This window comes from Panulirus ornatus, chromosome 20 (genome assembly GCF_036320965.1).
Source record: "Panulirus ornatus isolate Po-2019 chromosome 20, ASM3632096v1, whole genome shotgun sequence".
Lineage (NCBI taxonomy): Eukaryota > Metazoa > Arthropoda > Malacostraca > Decapoda > Palinuridae > Panulirus > Panulirus ornatus.
In genome coordinates this window covers 13,439,702-13,450,983 of record NC_092243.1, presented here as the reverse complement: position 1 = coordinate 13,450,983, position 11,282 = coordinate 13,439,702, and the positions used below count along the sequence as shown (strand labels likewise).

General features: G+C 39.2%; 1 protein-coding gene across 5 annotated transcripts in view; it reads left to right on the top strand.

Moving 5' to 3' along the window:
• Nucleotides 1-11,282, top strand: part of LOC139755939 (uncharacterized) — a 245,492-nt gene that overhangs the window by 175,442 nt on the left and 58,768 nt on the right. For all 5 annotated transcript variants that reach the window (XM_071674720.1, XM_071674716.1, XM_071674719.1 and 2 more), the window contains exon 5: nucleotides 6,833-6,907. In XM_071674720.1, the coding sequence (XP_071530821.1) occupies nucleotides 6,833-6,907 (75 nt within the window). The remainder of the gene's footprint in view (nucleotides 1-6,832; nucleotides 6,908-11,282) is intronic.

The following is an 11,282-nucleotide window of genomic DNA, read 5'->3' as shown; positions in this document are numbered from 1 at the left end:
GTCCTAGCTTCGTCTCTTCGATGTATATCAACTGACTGTTATATTTCTCTCTTGTGTCTCCCCTGATGATGTGATTATTACACGAAAGTGCACTTGGGAACTTTTCGTGTTTCATTTTCTCCGTGGACTCATAGGAATATCTTGATCACGCGCATAATTGTGATCCTTTCCAATATATATATATATATATATATATATATATATATATATATATATATATATATATATATATATATATATATATATATATATATATATAGTTGTTACTGGGCTTCACCTGCTCGAGGTAGCACCGCGAGTGGAGTCACCTCCAAAGGAGTCTACATTTCCTTGAAGTAGCTCAGCCTTGGGCTATAGGAACCTTAAGAAAGATCCTGGATAACACAAGGACTCTTTCAGAGAAATTGGTCTCGGTTGATTATACACATTCTCTCTTTCTTTTATACTAGTTCGCTTTCCCGCGTTACCGATTGAGCGTCAGATTTGGATGAAGAATGGCTACTTTTGCTTACATCTATTCTCTAGCTGTTATGTGCAGTGCATCGACACCACAATTCCCGATTCACACTAAGGCTCTACAGACCTTTCCATGGTTTCCTCCGGCCGCTTCACATGCTTTAAGTTCAGTCCACTGACAGCACGTCGCCCCATGTGTCCCACATTGTTCCCATTCACTCAGTCCTGTGTACGTCTCTCACCCTCTTGAGTGTGCAAGGCCCAAGTCACTCCAAATGTACTTGACTCCATTCTTCCATCCTCATTTTGGTGGGATTAGGGCTGGGTGCTTGGGGGGGGATTGTTTGCTGATAAAACAACACTGGTGGAATCTTCAAGTGATAAACTGCAGAAGTTGGTGTCTGGCTACAAAGGAGTGTGTGAAACGTGAAAGTAAATGTGAATTAAAATAAGTTTGATAAGTGTGATAGTGCAAAGAGACAGGTTAGCTGAGGTGTGAGTTTCCTTGGAGAAACCTTGGAGGAAGGGGTGAGTTTACTTGGAGAAAACTTGGAAGAAGAGGGATGTCTTAGGTCCCTGGGAGTGGACATGGCAGTGAATGGAATTATGGAAGCTGGGGTGCGTTGTAACGTAAGTGAGGGGAGGGGAGAGAGAGAGAGAGAGAGAGAGAGAGAGAGAGAGAGAGAGAGAGAGAGAGAGAGAGAGAGAGAGAGAGAGAGAGAGAGAGAGAGAGAGAGAGAGAGAGAGAGAGAGAGATTCTGGGAACATTAAAGAATGTGTGGAAAGAGCTCATCCTTGTCTGGGAGGGTGAAAATGGATATATTTGAAGGCATAGGAGTCCGGACAGTGTTGTATGGATGGGACACAGGGACTATAGAAGAGAATCTGTGGAAGAGGGTGATTTTGCTGAAGATGAGATGTTTGAGGGCAATATGTGGTGTAAGGAACGTTAGTCGAGTAAGAACTGATAGTGTAAGAGAGGGATGTAGTAATATGGAGAGCATGGCTAAGATCTGAAGAGGGTGTGCTGAGATAGTTTGTACATGTAAGCAGAATTAGTGAGACTGACAAAATGTATTTATCAGAATTGGAGGGGTAGACCAAAGTGGAGGTGGAAGAATGGATTGAAAAAGATTTTGAGTAGTTGGGGCCTGACTCTGCACAAGGGTGAAAGATGTGCACGGGATAGAGTGAATTGGAACATTATGGTAAACAGGGGACGACGTGATGTTAGTGGGCTGAGCCAGGTCATATGAAGGAGCCGAGGGGAAACCACGGAGAGGTCAGTGGGGCCTGGTTGTTGACAAAGGGCTGTGGTTTCACTGCTTTACACATGACTGCTTGAGAATGGCTGTTAGGCAAATGAGGCCTTTCATCGTCTGTTCCTGGCTTTGCCTCGCTAACTTTGGAAACTACAAACAAGTATGAAAGAAGATAGTAAGTCTACATCATTCTACTGGTTAATTACCAACTGACTTACGTAAATCGTAGGAGATAATATCATGGTCGACAGATGCCAGGCACAATTCGATGTTGTCATGATGTATCGAACAGTACTCACCTACATTAGAATAAGAGGAAGGTCCATCACCCGAATTACTCTCTCTCTCTCTCTCTCTCTCTCTCTCTCTCTCTCTCTCTCTCTCTCTCTCTCTCTCTCTCTCTCTCTCTCTCTCTCTCTCACTGCTCCTGTAATCCCTTAGGTCAATAAAGGAATTAATCTTTATTCATGTCATTTTTTTTTGGCCATAATCGAGATCGCGTATCCAATAGAATAGAATGTAGAATGTGAGGTATATTTGTCGTTGTGGGAATCCCTTCCAACGTTATCAAGGAAGAGAGAATCCTCCCTCATTATGAGGGGATCGTGTGAGAAGAAAACAAAAATGTTTTCCTTTTGGAAGAGATGACTAAACCCGAACTCCACAGTAAGTTTGATGATAGGGGCCTCCGTGGTGTAGAGGTTAGTGTTGCTGCACGGGTTCGAATCTTGAATTTTGGTGGTTGGTTCACTCTCAACCCACTACTCTCTTCCCATAGGGGGTTGGCCGATAATCTGGGTAACTGGCATAGGCTAGATAATATATATATATATATATATATATATATATATATATATATATATATATATATATATATATATATATATATATATATATATATATATATATATATATATATATATATATATATATATATATATATATGAGAGAGAGAGAGAGAGAGAGAGAGAGAGAGAGAGAGAGAGAGAGAGAGAGAGAGAGAGAGAGAGAGAGAGAGAGAGAGAGAGAGAGAGAGAGAGATAACAAATATACATCGCACTCATTTTCATTCACAAACCAAAACTTGGTCACCTAAATACACAAACAGTCATCTGATAATTCACAAACCTAGTCTACATACAGGGAAAGTCAAACAGGCAAGTTGCTTGGAAGCAAATCAACAGAGAGAATGGTAGATCAAACACCATTTTCTATCTTTCTATTTTTCAGATTTTTCCACGGAAAAAAAGAAAATGTACAAATCGGAAAGATCAAAGCCATGGGTCCTGCTGTATCCCCCCTTGCTTTGATGGGAAAATAAAAATACTTGTTCATATTCCGTCTGTGTTGACCGGAGATCCATCGGCTTTGGGGTAATGATATCTAGCACAAGAGAGAAAGAAGTCTAGATCGCCTTGTTTTTACAGTAGCGTTGGTCTGAGAGCTTCAGAAAACGGGATGTTTAGAAACGTTTGAATATTTTCGAAAAAAAAAACGAACCTCAATTTTTTTTGTGTGTCAGTCTTTTAGAAATGTCGGAAATTGCTTCTCCCGTTGCTTCAGATGGAAGGACACAGCAGTTCATGGAAGGTTTGGTCATATATTTGAATGTTATTGAGATATACCAAAATCTATGAAGGTAAACATTAATTCTTTACGTCTACATTGTAAAGTAGGTCACTAGATAATTTTTTTTGAGAAGGGAACGCTGTTGCAAGTGAGCCACTGCTGTTATGAAGGGAGAGACGTGGAGGAAAGAATGCTATATGACAACGCTTCACGATATGTCTACTGTAAAAGTAATTTGTATGATAGACTGTAGTAGCCTTTTGTACACCATCTTACGTGTGCTTTCACCCAGCCACAGACATTTCGTTATTGTGCTTTCTGTAAAGCGGAGAATACGTTTAAGTTATGCATAACTAAGGGATAAATGAAAAATATCCATGATGATATAATTTTCTTTATAGATGAATGGAACAAGTATTGAAACAGTTAAAAAAGTAACATGATGACACAATTAGAGTGGTGGATGACTTGTGTTACTTTCTTCTTGACATTCTATATCAGGCTAGTAACGCAAGTGTAAACATATCATTAATCCACACATAAACACATACCATTCCACATATGAACATATCACTGACCTAATTACAACCATATCACTGATCCAGTTATCAACACATCACTGATCCAGTTATAAACATACCACTGATCCAATTATATTCATATTGATTTACTCATAAACACATCACCGATCCAGTTATAAACATACCACTGATCCAATTATATTCATATTGATTTATTCATAAACACATCACTGATCCAGTTATAAACACACCACTGATCCATACGTAAACACATCACTATTCCACATATAAACACATCAATAGTCTAATTACAAATACATCAGTGATTCACATGTAAACACATCACTGATCCATATAAAAGCACATCACTGATCCACATATAAGCACATCACTGATCCACAAATAAACACATTACTGATCCACATAAAAACACATCACTGATCCACATATAAACTTATCACTGATCCACATATAAACACATCAATCATCCACTTGTAAACACATCACTGATCCACATATAAACACATCACTGATCCACATGTAAACACATCAATGATCCACATATAAACATCACTGATCCACATATAAACACATCACTGATCCACATGTAAACACATGAATGATCCACTTGTAAACACATCACGAATCCACATATAAACACATCACTGATCCACATGTAAACACATCACTGATCCACATATGAACATCACTGATCCACATATAAACACATCACTGATCCACATGTAAACACATGAATGATCCACTTGTAAACACATCACTGATCCACATATAAACACATCACTGATCCACATGTAAACACATCAGTGATCCACATATGAACATCACTGATCCACATATAAACACATCACTGATCCACATGTAAACACATGAATGATCCACTTGTAAACACATCACTGACCCACATATAAACACATCAGTGATCCACTTGTAAACACATCACTGATCCAAATGCATACACACCTGATTCAAATCTCAGCCAGGTGTGTGAAAGTTGGTAGCGAACACTTTTCCAAACACTGATACAAAATTTGACGGGGGATCCAAACCTTGACAGAGGGAGAGGAATCAAACTCGCTTTACATTGTTAATGCATTACACTGGCGGTCTAGTCGCCAGGCTATACTACACACGATACAAAGTGCAGATGAATCATCAAGCTTCACTAAGAATAGCATATGCTATAAACTGCATAGATATCATCTTAAAAAAATCGAAAATGGTTGAGCCATATGCTTTAGGCAATACAGTATTTCACTGCAGCTGGGAAGAGAGAGAGAGAGAGGGGGGAAAAGAAAATTGAATGAAATCCTAAACCACTGAGATTATTTGGTTCCGCCTCATGAATATTCGGTACAGTGGGGACAGAGGGTTGTCGAACACCCTCCTAGTTCGACGTCAACAGCAGGGTGTTGAAGGGAACGGTGGTGTGGGGAAGAAAATTATGGGTTTTCCCCAAGTGGGATCATTCAACCAAAACTCTCCCTATGAGCTGTTTCTGATTGTCAGGTGTATATATATATATATATATATATATATATATATATATATATATATATATATATATATATATATATATATATATATATATATATTTGCTCCGAGAGCTGGCTGCTTGTGTGCCCACACCATTAGCTAGACCACACAATACTTGGCAAGCTGCTGCGTCACTTGATTACTGTGTGGCCATTGGCAACTCAAGGGTGGGCCGTTTTGACAACTGCTTCTTTCCCTGCACGTCGAAGCTTTGGAACTCTCTACCTTCTCGTACCTTTCCCGATAACTATGTTGTGGCACATCTTAAAGAACAGTCTCTTCACTCCCTCCAACAGTCCCTTGTCTTTTCTATTTCCAATTCATATTTCTTTCTTATTTCAAGTCAGGCCCGGGCTTGATGTGGACTCTTGTCCGTAACTGGAGCCTTCAACTTAAAAACGCTTTGTACAGGTGATATTGTACACATAAACCTTCTGTGAAGTTACAGGTGATATTGTACACATAAACCTTCTGTGAAGTTACAGGTGATATTGTACACATAAACCTTCTGTGAAGTTACAGGTGATATTGTACACATAAACCTTCTGTGAAGTTACAGACTTTCTGATAAAAGTTCCTCTAACCACACAGTTATTACTGCTGATGAATACAGTGACATTATAAGTTTTTAGCAAAGCAGGAACATTAAGCAAGTTCTCACAGTAGGGGAATACAAGCTTTTGTTCACAAATGGTTCTTTAAGACATTATAAGAAGACTTTCTAGCAACATTACGAGCTGAATCAAGAAAATGTTTTGAATACTACGATTCATAACCAATGTTATACATATTGTGGAGTTCATCATCCAATGAATTCTGAACCACGTATGCGATATGCTCTAAAAAATCATTGATAAAAACATAGAGCATTGCACTTTATTGCGATGAGTTTTGTAGTAGTGAGCATATGAATAGACAGCCATAGGTTTGCATTATATGCTATTTTCTAAGCTATCTTCATCCATATGAATAATATAGTCTAAGATTGCCAACTCATATTGTATGTCTCAGTTTTAAGAGTGAACTTTATCGAGTCCACCAAACAATTCAAAATTCTATCTTTATTAATAGGCCAGAAGCGAAGTATATCATCAACATACTTGTACCATTTGATATTTACAAGGTAAGATGTATATGGAATCTTTTGAGAGCAAGACACTTAATGACTTCGTACTTAGTAATAATAAATGGTACATGTATGGTGAGGGAGAGAGAGAGAGAGAGAGAGAGAGAGAGAGAGAGAGAGAGAGAGAGAGAGAGAGAGAGAGAGAGCATGTGCTTCTTGCCGATATAACGTCTTCAGAGTGTATTTTTGGTCTAAGATAATCTCTCTCTCTCTCTCTCTCTCTCTCTCTCTCTCTCTCTCTCTCTCTCTCTCTCTCTCTCTCTCTCTCTCTCTCCACACCCCCCAGCCCCCCCACCAAAGGCTGACCATCCACCGTAACGCTTCTCCTCTTCTCCCTCTCTCAGTACGCTCACGGACGTCGGCATGGAGATCCTCAGCAACAACTCCTTCACCCGCTACCGGAGCACCCTGCAGGAAATGTAAGTAACTCCCTCCCATCCAGGGATCAGTCACTCACCCTGTGCAAGACGCGCAGGCAACTCGATATCCTCCTTAGAGAACAGCCTCTCCCTGCTGCAGGAGATGTAAGTAGCTCTTGTCTCCCTAGAGAATAGCCAAGAATATACCACCCAAACCTGCTTGCAGGGTCATTTTACTTGACCTCAAAATAGCCACTCAATAGGTGGCCTCTTCTAACATAGCCACTGTCGTCTGTAAGAGGAGATGTCAGCAACTCGATCTTCCACCTTTAGACAATATCAATTCCCTTCTGCAGGAGAAATAAGTGACTCTTATCTCCATAGAGTATATCTACTTCCATGGGGCCAGTACACCACCCTCGCCTTGGGGAATAACCTTCTCAATTACTATTTAGGAGTAGATTCGTCCCTCATAACTCTAACCATCCTTGTCGTTCTTCAGTCGAAGCTCCAACAGTCCATAACACACTCCATTTGTTATATGTTCCCCCACACTCACCATGGGAATTCTAAGTACCAGATGGGATTCTTGTAGCAACTTACCACTGCTGATATTACAGAGACGTTGAGTGGACCTGCACCTTCTTGCAGTTCCTCTGTTATAATCATTATTACTATCATGAGCATTATCATCATTATCATTATCTTAATTATGATTATCATAACTATCATTATTTCTGTTCTCACTATCATGTTTATTATTTATCAATACTATTATTATGTTTATAATCCCTTGTATTATCATTATCATTACTATTATTACTATTATTATTAGTATTATCATTATTATCATCAACATAATCATTATCCCATACATCCCTTCTCCTGCAGCTCCAAGGTTGCGTTACAGTCAGTAGCAATCCTCTGGAGTGAAATGCTTTCAACGAGATTTTACTACGATGATGCAACTTCATCGAAGGGAACTTTTACACTCACGGCAGAGCCACAAGTAGCTCCTTGATATTCTCTGCTACTTAAAACCACAGGTTGCACTAAGTTAGCGACACCCATTTTGTTTTGCCCAATTTCTTGTTCAGGCTTAATTTTCCTTCCCTATTTCAAGTACTTGAAAATTTTTCAAGAATATGATATATACGTATCTCGTATCTAAAAATGTCTAATTTGTTGACGATACTGAACTAAGAGGTAGAGCTGTAAACAGGCAGGACTGCGAAATGATTCAAAAGAGATCTTCACTTACTGGCAGAGTGAAGCTCTCTAACTAAAGTAAATGAAGAAAAGAACCTTGAAGTTGTCATTAGCAACAATCTGAAGTACACTAAACAATGTCAAGAAGCAAGTAATAAAAAAAGGCAACCAAATATTAGGTTTCATAGCCAGGACATATATTACAAGACGCCAGAAACAATTCTCGCTCTTTTTAATTCCCCAGTAAGACTACACCTTGAGTACGCAGTATAGTTTTGGTCCCCAAACTATAAAAAAAAAGACGTGGAAGAATTAGAGTAAATACAAGAACGCGCGACAAAATTGATCCCATCTCTTAGAAATCTGGCATATAAAGAGAAGCTAAAACGATTGGATCTCTTCTCTCTTTAAAAACGTAGGCTTCGCGACGACTTAATCCAAGTGTTCAAAATTCTGAACAAGTTCGATAAGGTAAATCATGAACATCTCTTCGAAATGCGAGAAAATACGGTTACCAGGACAAATGGAATAAAACTCAAAGCTAAAAGATGTAGTACGGACGTGGGAAAAAGCTTCCTTTACTTTAGATGTGTTGAGCACTGGAATAAGTTAACGTCAGACGTAGTGAATGCTAAGACTATAGATACCTTCAAAAGGTGTTTGGACAAATATGTCATAAATTCAGGTATGCTCTGAATAAAACACCAGAAAAAACTGCTATAAACGACAGTGGTAACGGGGACAGTAGAGGGCTAATGCGCAGCAGCGGAGAGTCGATGATAGCTTAAAAAACTACTGAGCAGAATTACACTTTCTTGTCAAGTTAAAATCCCTTTTCTTTATCAGACAACTCATGTAAATCCTGTCAGAATCTTCAAACTTCTCAGCGTCACTATAGGAGACGGTTTAAACTGGACGAGTCATGTAAGCACTATCATCAAATCTTCCTCATACCGTCTGTACCTTCTCCGCCGACTGGAATTACTAGTCGTTCCACCAGTTGAGCTTACGAATGTGTGTACTATCTTCATTCTACTCAAATTAAGCTACACCTCCCGAGCCTGGTCCTCCTAGCTAACACCTAAACAGAAAGACCAGCTAGAAAAAGCATAAAAGTCTACGAAGAATCATTCTGGGCCCATCTTACACCACCATCCAAGAAGCCCTCATCTTGCTACACATCACCATGGCAATAAACTGCTGACAGCCTCCGTTACAGAGACCTACCTCTCCCACCTCCCCCAATATCCCTTCCCCAAACACCCCTCTCCCACGGACCGCCTTTTGTCAACACAACAGACCTGATCCAATCAGAGCTCGTACATACATACATAAGAACAGCCCTATACCTACCATTGTGAACATCATAAACAATCCATGAACGAATGCACATTGGCAAGTGAACAGCTCAGTTTTTTGTTTGTTAGGCAATGTGGTACGTCAGTTACTGTATTACTGTAACTATTCATCACTCATTGTTCAACCAAGGGCATGACATATCAACCATACTATTTCCTCTGCAAACATCCCTGTATACCTGCTATCCTGTCTAGATGTACCTCACTCATGTTCTTATCCAAAGTTTGGAAGTATCCAGCCCACCTTGATCTTAAATTTCTTTTTTTGCGATCAGTTATCCAGTGACTCTCATGTCCTCCCAGTTCTGTAATGTTTGTAATACCTAAATACCTAAATCCGATTCACCTTTATTCATGTATTTATTCATTCATTTACACACGTATACATAGGGAGCTTTACAAAACTCTCTCCCGGTACAGTACAAACAGGATTTTAATCATAAAGTCACACACATACAAACAAACAAACATATAAAACACACACGTGCTCACATATCCATAAATACTCCTAGACACACACCAACACACACACACACACACACACACACACACACACACACACACACACACACACACACACACACACACACATACAAAACATTCGCATCCAAAGATATTGCAAATGTTATCAGTGAAAGAGATGTGACGCACGTTCCAAACAGTGTTGCATATACAAAGAGTTGAATGTCTTAACATGATGTGAGCTCCACGGAAAATGTAACAGGGTCATTATGTTTACCTGACGCTGGCAGACGTCACGGTGAAATTTACTATCCTGCTGAATTATTTATGGCGAGATAAACATAGATTTAAATGACGTCTGAAGCCTCCTTGGCTGATATAGCGCGGGGTTCACAACGGGTGCTTCCGTTGGGAGTGTCAGGGTGGTTCAGGGTTCACAAAGAAGTTCCCCAGGTGCGAGTATCATTGTAGTGTGGGATTCATAAAAGAGTTCCTCTGTAGCTAGTATTACTGTAGTGTAGGGTACAAATAGGATTTCTCTGTAGCCAACATCGTTTTGATACAGGGTTCACAAAGTGGCTCATCTAAAGCCAGTCCCATTACGATAAGGGGTTCAAAAGAAGCACCTCTGTAGCAGCCAGTATTATTGTATTTCAGGGTTCAATTGAGGTTCTTCTATAGCCTCATCTCTAGTCAGCAAGGCCGTGGTAAAGGGTTCATAAAGATCCTCTGTAGACAGTATTATTTTGGTACTGTATTCACAAAGTATATCATCTGTAGACAGTATCATTTTGGTGCTGTATTCAGAAAGTATACCATCTGTAGACAGTATAATTTTGGTGCTGTATTCACTATACCATCTGTAGACAGTATAATTTTGGTGCTGTGTTCACAAAGTATATCATCTGTAGACAGTATTATTTTGGTGTTGTATTCACAAAGTATATCATCTGTAGACAGTATTATTTTGGTGCTATATTCACAAAGTATATCATCTGTAGACAGTATTATTTTGGTGCTATATTCACAAAGTATATCATCTGTAGACAGTATTATTTTGCTGCTGTATTCAGAAAGTATATCATCTGTAGACAGTATTATTTTGCTGCTGTATTCACAAAGTATATCATCTGTAGACAGTATTATTTTGGTGCTATATTCACAAAGTATATCATCTGTAGACAGTATTATTTTGGTGCTGTATTCACAAAGTATATCATCTGTAGACAGTATTATTTTGGTGCTATATTCACAAAGTATATCATCTGTAGACAGTATTATTTTGGTGCTGTATTCACAAAGTATATCATCTGTAGCCAATATGATTGTGGTTCATGGTTCATAAGGGGGTTCCTCTGTAACTACAGTGTATATGTATGATTGTAGTACAGGGTTCGCAAAGGATA